General features: G+C 37.8%; 2 protein-coding genes and 1 pseudogene across 2 annotated transcripts; all 3 read left to right on the top strand.

Annotated features, from left to right (window-relative positions):
* On the top strand, positions 1-765 carry LOC149170385 (putative E3 ubiquitin-protein ligase ARI8). Its single transcript, XM_089425552.1, has one exon. It carries the CDS (start codon positions 1-3, stop codon positions 763-765), a length of 765 nt encoding a protein of 254 aa, XP_089281678.1.
* Positions 766-954: 189 nt separating this feature from the next.
* On the top strand, positions 955-1,731 carry LOC149170384 (putative E3 ubiquitin-protein ligase ARI7). The gene has a single exon (XM_089425551.1). The coding sequence runs from the start codon at positions 955-957 to the stop codon at positions 1,729-1,731; it is 777 nt and encodes a 258-aa protein (XP_089281677.1).
* A 12,654-nt stretch (positions 1,732-14,385) lies between these two features.
* Positions 14,386-16,095, top strand: LOC149170383 (putative E3 ubiquitin-protein ligase ARI8 pseudogene; annotated as a pseudogene).
* Positions 16,096-19,591: the final 3,496 nt, after the last annotated feature.

Raw genomic sequence — 19,591 nt, 5'->3', positions numbered from 1 at the left:
ATGGCTTTATACGATGAAATGTCCGATAATGAGATATATGACAGCGAAAGCGATGAAAGGGAAAGCAACGAAAGCGAAAACGAAGATGAAGAATTGAGATATGAAAGCATGGTGGAAATAGCACGCAGTCGTCATGATGACAATAAAGGACGTATGAAATATACGGTTTTAAGTCTGAACGACATTGGTGAGCGTCTGCACAATGCTACCAAAAGCGTTTCCACTGTGCTGGCTGTCTCGGAAGCCGAGGCAGCTATTCTCTTGCGTCACTTCGGTTGGAATTCTGTTAATGCCAACGATCAATGGTTTGCAGATGAGGAGAAAGTGAGAAATGCTGTGGGCCTATTGTTGCAGCCGGACGATAAACATGAGACCAAAGAAGAAAAAATGGATGAGTTAACTACCTGTCCGATATGTTTCTATGATTTCAAGATCAGAGACATGAAGTCACTCAAGTACTGCGACCATTTATTTTGCCAAGATTGTTGGCGAACTTTTATTCACACATCAATAAATCATGATGGTGCAGGATGCCTCAACCTACGATGTCCACATCAAGGTCCACGATGCCGTGCCATTGTGAGTGAAGACATGGTTTTTTCTCTGGGGTTATCTGAGGAAGATATGAACAAATATAGAACCTATCTTGTGAGGTCATATGTTGAACAAAACAGTATGGTTAAATGGTGTCCAGCGCCAGACTGTGGCTACTGTGTGGAGGTTGACTCTGCTAATTCTAATGTAACTCATGAGGAGGTTGTCTGAAATTGTTCACATAAATTTTGCTGGAATTGTTTAGAGGAGTCTTATCGTCCAATAGGCTGCGACACAGTCAAAAAATGGATTGATCAAATTAATAATGGTGATTCACTCAATGCGTACTGGATATTTTGTAATTCCAAGCCGTGTCCAAAGTGTGATCGACCAATAGAGAAAAATCAAGGGTGTATGCACATGACATGTACGTCCCCGTGTGAATTTCAATTCTGTTGGTTATGCCTTGGTGATTGGTTTAAACATAATTCTTGCAATCAATATAGTCCTGATCAGGTTGCAACAACATCAGGAAGAATTGATGCAGGGAATCAATCCAGGAATTCGGCCTCCGTCGATTCTAGGAAAAGGTTTGCAGCTAAAACATCTTCTTCGGATAGGTTGGTATTTTATATGGAAAGATGGAAGGCAAATGAAAAGGCAGAGGAAAAGGCGTTATCTGATCTGCAGGCTGTGCGAGAGGTAGAGATTAAAAGATTGAATGAGTGTAGACAGACGAGAATGAGTCGATCTGGTTTAACAGAGTTCAAATGTGTGGTAGATGCATGGTTGCAGATAGCAGAATGCAGGCACATGCTTAAATGGACATATGCATATGGCTATTATTTAACCCCGGCATCCAGCGATCATGATCAGGAAGCCGATATTGTTCGCAAAAAACAAATTCTTTTCGAATTCCTGCAAGGTGAAGCTGAAAGTAGTTTAGAACGACTTCATCATTGCGTTGAACGAGAGCTGCAAGACCATATAGAAATCGCCCTTAAAGCTGACGCTGATACTTCGACTGGGAAAAAGGCGTTGCGCGATTTTGATGACTTCTGTATCAGGCTTGAAAAGCTCAGAAAATCGACGGGCCAATATTTTGAAAACCTAATTCAGGCTTTTGAAAACAATCTCTCCGAAGTTAGTCGGATTAATGCACCAGCAGGGTGCGCACGAAGAAGCAATTATTACTAGAACCAGCGGTCACTTAATATTAAGCAGTGCAAGTGTGCCGCTGGACTTGGATGAATTTTTCTCACATTTTATCGTATCTTTATCGTGTCTTTGTAATATTTATTTTAATATGAAGTGGTGATTTATATTTATATTTTATGTGTGATTTCATTTATGGAGGTTATATTAAATGGTCTTAGGACATGCACGTATAAGTTTAATAAATTACATTATATCTTTTTCAATTTAATGTTTAAAGGGGTTGGATTCTATAGTGGGAAGCAACAAGTTCTTCATAGTCGGGCAAGGTTCAATTCTGGCTTAGCTTTGATGTAGTTATTCAACATGTTTTAGCACCTCGAGAGACCACATAAAAATTGGTTTGTGATGCTTGCATAGATAATTAGATTAAATCTCATTCCAGTGTCTTGTATTTCAATAGAATTTTTCTTGACACATATAGCAACTTATAGTTTCTTGGAAATCTCCAACTTATAGTTTCATAGAATGCAACTCACGAGAATGGAAATAAGCAAATAAGAGGATAGTCCTACCATTTCTCACCCTCTTCATTGCGGACATCTTCATTGTGCTATATTTTTCCCTTTGTTGGGCAAGGTTCAATTCTGGCTTAGCTTTGATGTAGTTATTCAACATGTTTTAGCACCTAGAGGGACCACATAAAAATTGGTTTGTGATGCTTGCATAGATAATTGGATTAAATCTCATTCCAGTGTCTTGTATTTCAATAGAATTTTTCTTGACACATATAGCAACTTATAGTTTCTTGGAAATCTCCAACTTATAGTTTCATAGAATGCAACTCACGAGAAGCAGTTATAATCTTCCAATGTCATCTCCCATATGCGTGTGAGGGTTTCCGCCTTTTGGAGAAATTAAGGCGTTGATATGCAGTTCAGTTGATCGGGGTGGGTGTTTTGCAGGGTGCTCCACTATTCTTCGACCTCATCACATACCTCCCGCAGAGTTGCGTGTGAGGGTTTCCGCCTTTTGGAGAAATTAAGGCGTTGATATGCAGTTCAGTTGATCGGGGTGGGTGTTTTGCAGGGTGCTCCACTATTCTTCGACCTCATCACATACCTCCCGCAGAGTAATCAAATGCTTATCGACTGGTGGCCTAATATCAAGAATTTTCTTTTTTGTCTTGTTTGATTCCTTTTCAATTTGTTGTACCCTAGCCTCGAGGGAGTTGATCTCGTCATCGATTTTCTTTACCTGGCCTTTGTCCCTACAGGTCTTGTTGTCAGTGATGAGTTGGTGGAGTTGTTGGCGGAGTGGATACAGTTGTTAGTTTTCCATGGCCAAGCTACCTGACCAATCGTTGACTTGCTCCCTTAGCACATAACCATCCGCCAAGGCAACAGTTAGCGAAGCTTTTAGCGTGGCAGCTGTGTGGAGTTTCTGCTCAATCTCTGCGATGTAGCTTGTGGCTGGATTGGGCAGCGCTAGTCTTACTGTATGTAAACTCTTCTTCAGCTCCTTTTTGGTGACCACAAGTTCCATTTATGTTGTCTAAATATGATCGCATCAGCGGGCCAATGTGCAAGCCGAAAATTCCTCAGGTGCTTCAATAACTAAATCAACCACATTTGGCTATAGTGCTTATAGCTTTCATGTCACATGCTCGACCTGTGATTACAGTTTTTGATTGGTATGTCATAGTTGATCTCGCTCTGCTGTGATAGTCACAAGGTAGTGCTTCTGGTGCTCGTGCTCGGTGACCAAGTCATTATGGATTTGTTCAACCCTATGAGTTGCATGTTGGATAAATTCGAACAACTCTGAAAATGACTAGTGCTAAAGGTTCTCGGGTTGCATTGTTGATGTGTCTGAGATGTTGCTTTGCAAGGGTTGGTCTCTAGCAATAGATTTTTCTGAGTGGCCTTGGGGGGAAGTTGCAGGCTGTGTGGTTTCAAGAAACCGAGGAGCAGGAGGCATAATGATTAGCTCTGGAACAACGACCAAATTTATTGGAAATGAGGCTTCAAACAGTTCAATCGGGGACACCTTTTCTTGTTGAGGGGTTTTCTTCTCGTGCATGTGGTAGACCCTATTCAGTAGGAGATCCTCAATATCAATTCTTATGGTGAAAGAAGATGGTGAGCAATGTAAAGATAGAGACCGAGAAATTTAATGGTTAAAGTTTTGAGTTGTGGAAACTCAAGATGGAGGATCTACTATTGGATAAAGATCAATGATCGTGGTAAATCCAGGTACTAAACCAACAACAATGTCAGTTGAAGACTTGGCGAAATTGGATCGGAAATCAAAGAGCACAATACAATTGTGTGTCTTGGATTTAGTATTGTTGAATTTATCAGGGGAAGCTTCAGCAAAGGCTTTGTGGGACAAGTTAGGGACATTGTACCAATCTAAGTCTCTAGTGAATAAATTGTTCCTACAAAAAATGTTGTATAACCCGAGGATGAAAGATGGAGACTCGTTGACAAAGCATATGAATGCCTTTAATATTGTGGTAGGCCAGTTACTATCTGTTGATACTAAAATTTCAGATGAAGATAGGTGCATCCGTTTGTTGTGTTCTCTACCAGATTAGTGGGCAATTTGGTTGTCACAATATGTATGAATGCAACTGCGTTGCGATTTGATGAAATAGTCTCATCCTTGTTGTCAGAGGAGATGAGATGGAAAAATATGGAGGGCTAGAATGGTGATGCCTTGTATGTATGAGGACGGTCCCAAAACATAAAAAAAAAAAAAAATCGAGTGGGAGATTTAAATTTAGAAGGAGATCTAAATCTCCAGGAAACCCTGTAAAGGTGTGCTGGAAATGCGGAAAGGAAGGGCACGGACTATAAATCTAAAGTACCTAAGAAAGGAAAGGGATCTGATGATGCTCCTTCCGCAGATGCAAAAAAACCACCTCAGATGAAGGTGGGGATCTGTACTTGGATTCTTCTTCAAGTACACATGTAGATCATGAGTCATGGTTCATTGACCCAGGTGCATCCTTTCACTTCAATCCCCGTAGAGAGTGGTTATGCGAGTATGAGAAATATGATGGTGATGATATCTTCTTAGGGGATGACAGGAAGGCAATAATCCTTGGTCCCAGAAAAGTCAAGTTGAAGTTGCAAGGTAGAAGGATTAGAACACTTCCGAGTGCTCTGCATATTCGTGCATTAGTCAGAAATCTAATTTATGTAAGAAAGATGGATGTTGTAGGTCTAAAAAGAGTGTACGAGAAATATACCTACAAGATGCTTCAGGGAGCACTGGTATTAATGCGGGGAGTTCGGAATGGAACTCTGTACAAGATTCAAGGTAGCACTGTTATTAATGGGTGCAATAGTTCTGTGGTTCCTGAAACTAGAGCAGAAAATCTAGTGGTCTCTAGAGAAAATACCATGCTATGGCATCAAAGGCTTGGAAATATTGGAGAGAAGGGCCTTCAAATAATTCATGGTAAAGGTATTTGCAGGGTCCACACAATCGTTGTCTTTGCAAATGATGTGTCCCAACAATGTGCCAAACCGAACTGCAAAGATACACTTCATGTTTAGGGAGATTTGTAGTTGTCTGCACCGATCGAACATTACTCTAAGTAAGCTAGAATGCTTCTTCAACAGATTGTAAACTATCCAGCCATCCATGTATACCTCGAAGAATCGGTGAATGTAGTGTCTGAAAATGGTGATAATAATTCGAGAGAACACAAAAGGTGCATTCTTTAGGCCAAAAGGCATGATGTGGTATGCATACGAGCCCCATTCTTTGGTGAACATTGTTTTCTACTTGTCGTCCTCTGTTATTCGAATTTGATGGTACCCTGAGAACCCATCTGTGAAGGATTAGGTTTCATTCCCCACAACATTATACAAGACCTCATCATTGAAAGGCGTGGGGAATGGGTCATGGACATAAGCATTGCTAAGGTTGTTGTACTATACACAGACCCTTATTTCCATAGCGGCCTTTTTGTTCTCGATGAATATTGCCCTGATCCATTCTGCTTCGACTGCTCGAAAGATGATTCCTGCATTCACCATTTGAAATTTTTTTTTTACTCTTGGGCTTAGCCTATACAGTCTATGGTTCAGCCTATATAGTTGTAAGGGTACTGTAATTCAAGCTCATTCATAGTTCAATAAATATATCACCATCTTCTATAGGGTAGTCATTCATGGTTATAGTGTAATGAACAATCTTAACTGATATTATTTGTCCCTTCTATAAGGTAGTAGGACCTATAGTAATCAATACAATGCGTAGTATTAATCGCGACACAGGAATTAAAAATCAAACCTAAACCTTGAAGGAAAATGTTATAATATATTTCTCCTCGAGTGTGTTAGATCTTGGGAATGGTTTTTGGTAGCAATGAACAATTTTCAAATATTATTTGGCCTCTTCCTGAGGCCGAGATGCACAAAAATTAGGACTAAAAAGCATATTTGTGAGGAAATTGCTTTCATAATGAAGAATTGCTAGCATCCTCTACAATTACTTGCTTAACATTAATTTTTTAGTCTAATAGAAACACTTGGTATTGACATTTTCTTGGTATTGTTAATGAGTGTTGCCACAATTCCCTAAACCATTTGCTACAAAATTACCTAATTGCTCTGCCTTCCACCTCGATGATCATTTATGCTTGCCTTATGTGCTTTCCCTTTGGTTTTCAGATTTGGTTAACTTTGCTTCTGCTCCTTTCTCAAATCTTATTCTTTATTTGATGGTCAAGTTATCTATGAAATTGAGGAGATGGCAAGTAAAAGCAGTGCGAGAACGAGAATCTATAAAATTGAGGAGATGGAAAGTGGAAGTAGCACGAGCATGGGAAGCAAAACATGCAAAACTTCTAGGAGCATCTAATATTCTAATGCCATTTAATCGTGTTGATATGCTTTGACTTGGGAAATCTTACATGGCATAAAAAATAGGAATTCCCTTGTAGAGTCTACTAATTGGTAATCAGTGATCTTTTAACAATGAATGATACATGTGACGTAAGGTAGATATGATTTCATGACTATCTGTGACTACCCATTTTTTGTGACTATTTATTACTATTTGTTCATACCATCATATTGAATGATCTTGATTAGCTAATTTTTGAGGAGGAGAAAATAGGTTTTCCTAGACTAAAGCTAGAAGTGTTGGAGGCTAGTTCCTAAATGGTATAGAAGTACAAATTGATAGTTGCAAAGGTAGGAATAATGTCGTATCCCTTTTGAAAATTTATGAGTAGAGAAAGTGTGTAGTGCCACAACACCACTCCCTTCCACAAATACCTCAACAACTCCACAAGGCAAGGCAAGCCTGTATCCCCCAAAATAAGTTACAAATAAAAGAAGTTGTTATGCATCTCATCAATCTCTATTTGTTGAAAAAGTGAAGATAATCACTGTATGGAAACATGTCACTTTATGTTGATATTTCAACTAGAAAGTTATTATTTTCTAGTGTTTCTTATCTATTTATTTTATACTTTTCATTTAAAATTAATATCTTGACTTTATGCTTTGGGATAAATACATTTGCTATCCTAACCATGGCTACCATAGCTATTTTTTATGTTAGGTGAGAGGGTAGCCATAACATTGTTGTTCATGGCATGGTGTCGCCTATATTTTTCTAAATGATCATATTATGAGTGTGATAAAATGCAAAACACTATTATTCATATACTATGCTTAATATCTTTGTTCTACAATTTCTATTTGAAGTGTAAATTATTATAAGAAATATAAATAAATGTACAAAAATTAATATTTTATTTAAATATAAAACAAACCATTTTCTAAATTTAAGAATCAAGGTTTAATATCTTTGTTGTACACTTTATATTTGAAATGTAAATTATTGTACACAATATATATAAATATACAAAACTTAATTTTTTATTAAAATATAAAACAAACCATCTTTTAAATTTAAGAATCAATAACTTCATGGTAAAAAAGTTAACGAGGAAATAAAGAAACACTTGAAAAAATCGTAAATAAAGATAAACCTAAGAAATTAATTCCACTTAAAGCAAAAGAAACTACACATTAATTCCACATAAAGCAAAAAAAATCGCTAATTTTTTATTTTATTTTTATGGAAATGAAAATAATGAGAATGGTATATGATAGGGGTTTCCGTAAATCACATCATCAACCATTTACGGACAAATGATAGGGGTTCACAAATGATTGATGATGTCATTTATGCATAAACCTCTATCGTATGCTTATTCTGGATCACAGAAACCTCAATTCAACAATAAGAATGGTCTTGTGTGAAACTCATATACCATCGGTAATAAACGGAATGCTTCTTCTAAGAGAAAGTAATAATGACAACAGAATAGCATTATTTTAAATTACATTTAAAAGCAGGCAGATAATGACCAAAGTCGGCTCTTCAATATTTTTTGGTATATACGCTAAGGGACATCACTATAAATATCAGCTAAGAAAAGATTGATTTTGTACAAAAAGGCGAAGCGGACAAAGCGTTTTGTTTCTGTCAATTCCGCGAGGCTGCGAAAATAAAAATTCTCAGACTCTGATCTACTCTATCTCCACCAATATGGCGTTGTACGATGATAACGAGATATATGACAGCAAAAGCGATGAAAGCGAAAATGAAGGGGTTGATGAATATGAAGAATTGAGATATGAAAGCATGGTGGAAATAGCAAGCAGCCGTCATGATGACAATAAAAGACATATGAAATATATGGTTTTAAGTTTGAACGACATCCGTGAGCGTCAGCATAATGCTACCAAAAGCGTTTCCACTTTGTTGGTTATCTCTGAAGCCGAGGCAGCTATTCTTTTACGTCACTTCGATTGGAATTCTATTAATGCCAACGAACAATGGTTTGAAAGTGAGGAGAAAGTGAGGAATGGTGTGGTCCTACTATTGTAGCCCGATGATAGTCGGATTAATGCACGAGCAGGGTGCGCATGAAGAAGCAATTATTATTAGAATCAACTGCAACTTATTATTAAGTAGTGGAAGAGGGCCGCTGGACTCGGATTAATTTTTCTCATATTTTTCCATATCTCTATTGGTTCCAGCAAAAATAAGGATCTTGGACGTTTGTGGCAACCAAATCCTTTAGATTGATTATACAGTCAATATTATTGTCTCTTATTAATATATTTGATGATTATTTATTTTAATAAAATGTGACGATTTATATTTATATTTAATGTGTGATTTTACCTAGGGTTAATCTTTGTTTTCAGTGGAAATTCATAGCTGGAAGCAAAGAGTTTAACTTGGAGTTTAAATTGTAATGCAAGGTTCAATTTTCATGAAGTGCTACTTTTGATGAATCTATCCAACATGTGGACTTGTCTTGTGGCCTGTGTATAGATAAGTGGATTAAAGCACATCTCCATGTCTAAGTAGTTCTTTTCCCTGGAAGATTAATTTTTATTATATCTATCATATTATTCATGTATATCTTTGTTCGACCATAATAAGGATGTTGGTTCAGGGCACCCAAATCCTTGTGATTGATTACTAGTTCAATATTATTGTATGTTGTAATATCTATTTTAATAAAAAAGTTATGATTTATATTTATATTTTATGTGTGATTTCATTTATCGAGGTTATATTAAATGGTCTTATGACATTCATGTATAAGTTTAATAAATTACATTATATCTTTGTCAATTTAATGTTTAAAGGGGTTGGATTCTATAGTGGGAAGCAACAAGTCCTTCATAGTTAGCCAAGGTTCAATTCTGGCTTAGCTTTGATGTAGTTATTCAACATGTTTTAGCACCTAGAGAGACTAGATAAAAATTGGTTTGTAATGCTTGCATAGATAATTGGATTAAATCGCATTCCTGTGTCATTTTAAAGCAACTATTCCACTGTAGAATGGCTGGTGACTTGGTGTTTTTTTAATCCACTCCTTCTATAAAGGTCACCCATATAATTTAATTACCTTTTTCCATGGAAATGGTATATATGGGCACCTAGAAATTTCACAATTTCAAGCCTTCACTGGGCATATATTGGCACCTAAAGATTTTAGTGTAATTGTGTTTTTTTAAACGACCATTGCATAATACATAGAATAGTATCATACTCACCTCTACTGGAAGATAATTGGGCTGTTCTTTCCTACTTACATCTAAGCACAAAAAATCACCTGAATAAACTAAAGGAGTTTGTTTTCTATTCACAAAGTAATCAAACATTGTCATCTCCACTATTTGGGGAGGCTCATTTTCACATTTTCCTTCAGCTCTAACTTTCATTGGAAAACTTCAGATAGGAAGGCCCTAAATTATCTATCCAAAAGAGAAACTCATAGCATTGAGGAAAATAATAAATATAACATGTTAATCCATAAACAATAAAAAAAAGAGCTAGAATAGAGCACAAGGAATTATACAACTATTCCTTGCAGATTTTATCACTTAAACCAGAGATCTAAAACTGCATATTTCTGTGTATATTTTTAATTCTTATTCCTTTCACATATTGCTTTTCTTGTCAGAGAATAGAATTTCAAAAGCCTTTAAAAATACCATATGGCAGTAATATAAGATTTTACATATTTTTTGTTGCATTTGCCTTAGTCTCAAAAAAATATGTAAAAATAAATAAAATTGAGGAGAAAACTCGTCTCACTTGGTGCCAAGTAATCCCTCTTGTAACTTGCCTTGATGAAAGTTGTGGTTTACCACCCAGAGTTCATCCCAGAACCTTAGCACTAAGCATTGTTTCCAAATCAAATGACAAACATCATCGTGGTGGACTATGACTACCTATCATACCCAAAAACAAAGGAGTGCACAACCTATATTAAGTCAAATTGCCTAAAGGCAATAGAAAACCTTAGTAAGGACATTCAATTTCACATAACTTGATTCTAGTTTATGATTAAAACCATACTTGATAATTTTTCATAGAATCACACAATCTAAAGCCCCCAATGACTATGGTTTGTTTCACATTTCTCGTTAAATTAAAATAGATTTCATTTTGTTAAGTCATGTACCACCTGAATTCCATGAGTGTCATAGTGATGAGCCTCAATCCAAGACTTAATCTGCATGAGAAAACTAACCAACCTTTTTCAGGGTGGAGTGAAATTTTATTAGGTAGGGAGGAGCTCTTATGGGATATCCTTTTGGGAATCATGCAAGGATGTCTCCAAAGTGAATGCCACCACTTGAGAAGCACTCATTTTATTCACATTGATGGTAGCTTTACACACCCATCTATATATGAGATAGATAACTCCATTCTAGGTAGAATTATAGGCTCTTGGCATTGCCTCGAGGTGTGAAGAAAGAAAGAGACACAGAGAATCATATAATTTGGATATAGAGAAAAGAGAGAAGCAAAATTTGATTTTAGAGAAAGAAGTGAAGGAAATGACATTCATTGTGTGCATTTGTGTTGCTTTTATTGTCATTTTTTTAGTGGAAATATGATGGGATTTCAACTTCAAAGGATAACTACCTTATAGAATGTGGATCAAAATGCAACATCACAGTGGGTAGAAATATCTTTAAACCATACACCCCCTCCTAAAAAGAACAAATTTAAAACAAAATCTCGTACAAATATCAAAACAATGAATCGTGTGCAGATATATATAGTCTAACATCTAGTCCTTTCACATTCTTTACAATTCCAGAGCTTCAGATATGTTGGAATGAGTTGTACAAATCTACCTTCATAGATATCCTTAATAGAGTTTCTTCAGAAACCGTTGTTCCAAATAATTACTTAGCTAAGTGACTAGGGGCTTGAATTAAACTTGGGCTCCTTGTCGTACTCACTTCCTCCTCTCCTTTGCCTGGATATGATCTACGTATTTCCTCTATCTACTGAAATTTCTTTCCTCTTTAAGGCTTAAAATTTCCTCAAAACATGCCTTACCGAAAAAGGAAACTTGTTTGCATGCACTGGTTTTTGCATGCAATTTGATTTTGGTACAAGAGTTAACAGGACTTTGCATGTGTTTTGGATTGAAAATCATAAAATGGTGGAGAAACCATGAAGAAAATTTTGCATAGGACCATTGTAAGAAACAAAGCTTTTATGAAAAACCAGTTTTTCACCAATAAAATGAGAATTAAAGAATAACTACCTTATAGACTATGGATCAAAATGCAACATCACATTGGTGGAAATATCTTCAATGCATATACCCCTCCTGAAAATAACAACTTTAAAACAAAATCGCATACAAATATCAAAACAATGAACCACATGGAGATATATAAAGGCTAACGTCTAAAACAATGAACCACATGGAGATATATAAAGGCTAACGTCTAATCCTTTCACATTCATCACAATTCCATAGCTTCAAATATAGTGGAATCAGTTGTACAAATCTACATGAATAATATTTACATAGATTTCCTTAACACAGTTTCTTTAGAAACAATTGTTCCAAATAATTAGGTAATTCATGAATGAATAAAGAATACCAAATAAGCATTTTATGAAATAATTCTCTATTTGGGAAACTAAATATATAGAGGGCACCTTTTTACAAGGATGTTTTTCGAACACAATTTGGCACCATAACCTAAATTTAAATTTACTCCCCTAAGTAGGACACTATTATTTCTGGAATTTGTTCCCATTATCATGCCTGAATAATACAATCAAGAATAAATATTGCTTCCATATCCATAGAGTCATGTTACCATGGAAGCACTGGAATATGGCAAAAATATCAACCAACAATGCAGAAGCCTCTTGAAAATTATTAATTAACTGGCAAAACGAAGGGATGGTTCATGCCAATAATTTGAAAAATGAATGGACAATGTATCTTGATATAGAAAAAATGAATAATAGACTACCTCAATAGAGCGAACTTGTACGACGTGCCACATGTCATGATTTCTACCTTCGTCTCCGAAAATGATACCCAACAAACTGCAGTCTGTCCTCTTTCTGTCACTTCTTACAAAATTGGAATCTGATAGTCAAAGAGAAAGTTATGACAATTTTCCCATGTTGACATGTTTGAGATCAAATTTAGGAGCCTCTAAACAGACTAACTTCCTCAGTTCATATCTTTGAAACTATAGCTAGACAAGATCTGAAATTCGGTCATGAGGTTTCTCACGATTTTTGCTCAAATGGGTTTTAATTTCAGCTTCTGAACCTTTTTATAAACAAAATGTATAGCAAAAATTCCATGATGACCTGTTTGAAGCAGCGAAACCCTAAAATCAAAACCTCTCACACCAATTGTTATGCAACAAGCTCACAAAAATAGAAGAAAGACATAGATCAACGACTTGAAAAGTAATCTCTTCGAGGGGGAAACATCCTTTACATTACATAAATGAACATGTTAATCTAGGTTGTCATTGATGTCAATATAGCAGTGTTTGTGATTACAAATTCTTTGATACATGATTGCCCATTGATGCCCATTGGTCATAATTCTCATAGTGATGAAAGTTTGATATATGATAATATGATGAGATGGAGGACCCAAGTGGATTGAACAACAGGAGGTCAATTGAACAGCAATTGAACAACAAATGACGCGAGGTAAATTGAACAGAAATTCAACAGCAGGAGGTCAATTGAACAAAAAATGACACAGTAGATCGAGTAAAGCAATAGGGGCAAGAAGCCAAAGAATAAGAGGAAGAGTTCATTAGAAGCCATCAAGGAAGCAAGTTATCACATATGCCCAAGGGTAAGTGTTATCAGAAGAACGAAGAGCAACAACGATATCAGAGGAGAAAAGAAGAAAACATCCGAGGAGGAGCATAAACAGAGTTATCGGAGGTCACAGGAGATAATCCATAGGAGCAACAGCTATCGGAAGAGCGAAAGAGTGAAGAGTGATCACAGGAGCAACAACTATTGAAAGAGCGGAGGTTAGGAGTGTACGGATGTTTGATCGTGGTTGAAGGCCCACGCTAAATCCTAGTCGTCGATCTCATTTTCAAACACTTACGTCACAGTCAACGACGAGGGTTAGACCTGTTTTTAAACCATGTACTAGTTGAAGACCCGCAGGCCATAGATTTGATGACCCCATATACCCAATGGATATCGGGTCATAAAGTGATCAGACGTTAATCTCAAAACGGAATCGAACTTTTATAAATCAAGGATTTATAATCCTTATCAGCTCCGTAAGGGCAGTTAAGCATCGTGAATGTTCCCCGACCGATATCGTTGTGACCCATTGGATCCAGCGTGCCTTGATCAAACGATGTAGTATCGGCTATTGGGTTTGTTGATCGGGTGGATCAACAACCATCAGATTAATGATGAGATCAATGGTGGAGAATTAATCCCATAAGACTTGGGAAGTTTATGGACACAAGTTTAATGAGTAATAATGACAACAGAATGCTTCTCCTAGTGGGAGAAATAGATGGCGGGGAAACCGCTTTACTTTGGGTCGTAAGCATTATTTTAAATTACGTCTAAAATCAACCGTATAATGACCCATGTCGGCTCATGAATGGTTTTTGGTATCTGCGCAAAGTTACATGAGTATAAATATCAGCCAAGCAAAGATTGATTTAGAACAAAAAGGTAAGGAGACACAGTTTCTTGACAACATTGCAGGTTTAACTTTAACCTGCTTGAACACGGTTAGAGAGTTTTGTTTCTGTGGATTCCGCAAGGCCCGGAAAAAAGTCTCATTCTCTGATCTACTCGAACTCGACCAATATGGCTTTATACGATGAAATGTCCGATAATGAGATATATGACAGCGAAAGCGATGAAAGGGAAAGCAACGAAAGCGAAAACGAAGATGAAGAATTGAGATATGAAAGCATGGTGGAAATAGCACGCAGTCGTCATGGTGACAATAAAGGACGTATGAAATATACGGTTTTAAGTCTGAACGACATTGGTGAGCGTCTGCACAATGCTACCAAAAGCGTTTCCACTGTGCTGGCTGTCTCAGAAGCCGAGGCAGCTATTCTCTTGCGTCACTTCGGTTGGAATTCTGTTAATGCCAACGATCAATGGTTCGCAGATGAGGAGAAAGTGAGAAATGCTGTGGGCCTATTGTTGCAGCCGGACGATAAACATGAGACCAAAGAAGAAAAAATGGAGTTAACTACCTGTCCGATATGTTTCTATGATTTCAAGATCAGAGACATGAAGTCACTCAATTACTGCGACCATTTATTTTGCCAAGATTGTTGGCGAGCTTTTATTCACACATCAATAAATCATGATGGTGCAGGATGCCTCAACCTACGATGTCCACATCAAGGTCCACGATGCCGTGCCATTGTGAGTGAAGACATGGTTTTTTCTCTGGGGTTATCTGAGGAAGATAAGAACAAATATAGAACCTATCTTGTGAGGTCATATGTTGAACAAAACAGTATGGTTAAATGGTGTCCAGCGCCAGACTGTGCGTACTGTGTGGAGGTTGACTCTGCTAATTCTAATGTAACTCATGAGGAGGTTGTCTGCAATTGTTCACATAAATTTTGCTGGAATTGTTTAGAGGAGTCTCATCGTCCAGTAGGCTGCGACACAGTCAAAAAATGGATTGATCAAATTAATAATGGTGATTCACTCAATGCGTACTGGATATTTTATAATTCCAAGCCGTGTCCAAAGTGTGATCGACCAATAGAGAAAAATCAAGGGTGTATGCACATGACATGTACGTCCCCGTGTGAATTTCAATTCTGTTGGTTATGCCTTGGTGATTGGTTTAAACATAATTCTTGCAATCAATATAGTCCTGATCAGGTTGCAACAACATCAGGAAGAATTGATGCAGGGAATCAATCCAGGAATTTGGCCTCTGTCGATTCTAGGAAAAGGTTTGCAGCTAAAACATCTTCTTCGGATAGGTTGGTATTTTATATGGAAAGATGGAAGGCAAATGAAAAGTCAGAGGAAAAGGCGTTATCTGATCTGCAGGTTGTGCGATAGGTAGAGATTAAAAGATTGAATGAGTGTAAACAGACGAGAAAGAGTCGATTTGGTTTAACAAAGTTCAAATGTGTGGTAGATGCATGGTTGCAGATAGCAGAATGCAGGCACATGCTTAAATGGACATATGCATATGGCTATTATTTAACCCCAGCATCCAGCGATCATGATCAGGAAGCTGATATTGTTCGCAAAAAACAAATTCTTTTCGAATTCCTGCAAGGTGAAGCTGAAAGTAGTTTAGAACGACTTCATTATTGCGTTGAACAAGAGTTGCAAGACCATATAGAAATCACCCTTAAAGCTGACGCTGATACTTCGACTGGGAAAAAGGCGTTGCGCGATTTTGATGACTTCTGTATCAGGCTTGAAAAGCTCACAAAATCGACGGGCCAATATTTTGAAAACCTAATTCAGGCTTTTGAAAACAATCTCTCCGAAGTTAGTCGGATTAATGCACCAGCAGCGTGCGCATGAAGAAGCAATTATTACTAGAACCAGCAGGCACTTATTATTAAGCAGTGCAAGTGGGCCGCTGGACTCGGATGAATTTTTCTCATATTTTGCCGCATCTTTGTTGGTTCCAGCAGATTAAGGATCTTGGACGTTTGTGGCAACCCAATCCTTTTGATTGATTATCCTGTCAATATTATTGATTATTCATGATTATTTATTTTAACAAAATGTGATCTTTGTTTTTAGTGGAATCTCATAAGGGGAAGCAAAGATTTACTTTTGACCTATGTATTGTTTATGTGGACTTGTTTTGGTGTTACCAGTGTATAGATAAGTGGAAAGTTCAATTTCCATGAAGATTTACTTTTGATGTATCTATTGTTATAGGTGGACTTGTTTTGTTGAGTATGACAAATAAATAGGTGGACTTGTTTTGATGGGGTTGGGTGGGGTATCAAGTAAATACAAATATTGTACAACAATAGCTCATCACACTCAATTCTCAGTACTATCTAAGACTATTATTCTACTCATACCATCGCAGGAAACTACCTACTTATTCATCATTCATTTAAAAATTAAATAACCCATAAGGAACTCAACAATATAATAAGCAACCAAAATTCCTTCTTTCATTAAGTGCAATATAAGAGATTACATGACAGAGTATAAAAGGCTTGAACCCTATTCATCAAATACACAAAGAGTACATTTTCATAGAATGCAACTCACGAGAATGGAAATAAGTAGATTAGAGGATAGTCCTACCCTTTCTCACCCACTTCATTGCCAACCTCTTCCTTGTGCTATACTTTTCCTTTTATCCTTTGCTCTACATTCCCACTGCGAGTTCCGCTCGGCTGAATCCACGCTCAGATGGCTTCCATTTCCCTTGCTTGGTTTCTTTTGTATTCTTCCACCACCTTGCCGCAATTTCCTTTTCACTCATGGTTCCTGTCCCTTTCCTTTGGTTATCATCTCCGCAACCTGAACCATTATCCCCGCCACCTATTCTTGACCTTTCTTCCCTCCAAACTCCAAAATTCAAAACGAAGGCCCGAAGAGGCCCTGACCATCTATCCCAAGTGCTGTCGGCTCTCTTTTTGTTCCTGGCAGAGACTCTACTATAATTTCTCGTTGTTGTGTTGGTTCTTCTTCTTTCGATGCTGCTGATTCTGCCTCTTGTTATGTTGGTCTTTAGTCATGCAGGGCTACTTCTGCTACACTTTTGCCTTCTTTTCCAAATGAAGGCCCCAACTCAGGTATTGCGACAATCGTTTCCTCACGGAAGCGATTATAATCTTCCAATGTCATCTCCTAGACGCATGTGAGGGTTTCTGCCTTTTAGAGAAATACAGGCGTTGATATGCAATTTGGTTGATCGCGGTGGGTGTTCTGCAGGGTGCTCCATTGTGCTTCGACCTCGTCACATACCTCCCACAGAGTAATCACATGCTTACCGACCGGTGGCCTAATATCAAAATTTTTTTGTCTTGTCTTATCTAGTTCCTCCTCAATTTGTTGTACCCTAGCCTTGAGGTAGTTGATCTCATCATCGATTTTCTTTACCTAGCCTTTGTCCCTGCAAGTCTTGTTATCAGTGACGCGTTGTTGGAGCTGTTGGCAGAGTGGATACAGTGGCTAGTTTTTCGTGGCCAAGCTCCCTGACCAATCATTGACTTGCTCCCTTAGCACATAACCATCCACCAAGGCATCAGTTAGCGAAGCTTTTAGCGCAATGGCCGTGTGGAGTTTCTGCTCGATCTCTGCGATGTAGCTTGTAGCTGGATTGGGTAGCACTAGGCTTACCATATCTAAACTCTTCTTCAGCTCCTTGTTGGTGGCCACAAGTTCCATGCAAGTTGTCTGAATACAGTCGCATCAGCCGACCAATGTGCAGGCTGAAAATTCCTCAGGTGCTTCGATAACTAAATCATCCATAGTTGGCTAGAGTGCTTGTAGCTTTAATTTCACCTGCTCGACCTGTGATTACAGTTTTTGGTTTGTATTTCAAAGTTGATCTCACTCTGTCGTGATAGTCACAAGCTGGTGCTTCTGCTGCTCGTGCTCGGTGACCAGGTCATTATGGATCTGTTCAGCCCTCTGAGTTGCATGTTGGAAAAATTCAAACAACTATGAAAATGACCAGTGCTAAAGGTTCTCGGGTTGCATTGTTGATGGGTCTCAGATGTTGCTTTGCAAGGGTTGGCCGCTAGCAATAGATTTTTCTGAGTGGCCTTGGGGGGAAGTTGCAGGCTGCGTGGTTTCAAGAGACTGAGGAGTAGGAGGGATAATGATTGGCTCTGGAACAACGAGAAAATTTATTGGAAATGAGGCTTCAAACAGTTCAATCGGGGACACCCATGAGAAGAAGGGGTTTTCTTCTCATGCATGTGGTAGACCCTATTCAGTGGGAGATCCGTGAGATCGATTCTTATGGTGAAAGAAGATGGTGAGCAGTGTAGAGATAGAGACCAAGAAATTTAATGGTTAAAGCTTTTAGTTGTGGAAACTCAAGATGGAGGATCTACTAGTGGATAATGATCAACGATCGCGGTAGATCCAGGTACTAAACCAACAACAATGTAAATTGATGACTTGGAAAAGTTGGATTGGAAAGCAAAGAGCACAATACAATTGTGTGTCTCGAATTCGGTATTGTTGAATTTATCAGGGTAAGCATCAGCGAAGGCTTTGTGGGACAAGTTAGGGACATTGTACCAATCTAAGTCTCTGGTGAATAAGCTATTCCTACAGAAAATGTTGTATAACCTGAGGATGAAAGATGGAGACTCATTGGCAGAGCATATGAATGCCTTTAATATTGTGGTAAGCCAGTTACTATCTCTTCATATTAAAATTTCACATGAAGACAGGTGCATTAGTTTGTTGTGTTCTCTACCAGATTCGTGGGCAATTGGGTTGTTGCAATATGTATCAATGCAACTGCCTTGCGATTTGATGACATAGTCTCATCCTTGTTGTCAGAGGAGATGAGACGGAAAAATATGGAGGGCCAAAATGGTGATGCCTTGTCTGTACGAGGACGTTCCCAAAACATAAACAAAAATAAGTCATCGAGTGGGAGATTTAAATCTAGAAGGAGATCTAAATCTCGAGGAAAACCTGTAAATGTATGATGGAAATGCAGAAAGGAAGGGCACTTCAAAAGGGACTGTAAATCTAAAGTTCCTGAGAAAGGAAAGGGATTTGATGATGCTCCTTTTGCAGATGTGAAAAACCACCTCAGATGAAGGTGGGGATGTGTACATGGATTCTTCTTCAAGTACACATGTAGATCATGAGTCATGGTTGATTGACTCAGGTGCATCCTTTCACTTCAATCCCCGTAGAGAGTGGTTATGCGAGCATGAGAAATATGATGGTGATGATGTCTTCTTAATGGATGACAGGAAGGCAAGAATCGTTGGTCGTGGAAAAGTCAAGTTGAAGTTGCAAGGTAGAAGGATTAGAACACTTTCAGGTGTTCTGAATATCCGTGCATTAATCAGAAATC

Source organism: Pinus tabuliformis, chromosome 4_2, assembly GCF_031772625.1.
Source record: "Pinus tabuliformis cultivar Carrire ecotype Pingquan chromosome 4_2, CPIR1, whole genome shotgun sequence".
Taxonomy (NCBI): Eukaryota; Viridiplantae; Streptophyta; class Pinopsida; order Pinales; family Pinaceae; genus Pinus; species Pinus tabuliformis.
Note: the sequence above shows the minus strand (reverse complement) of the source record. Positions and strands in the feature narration are given on the sequence as shown.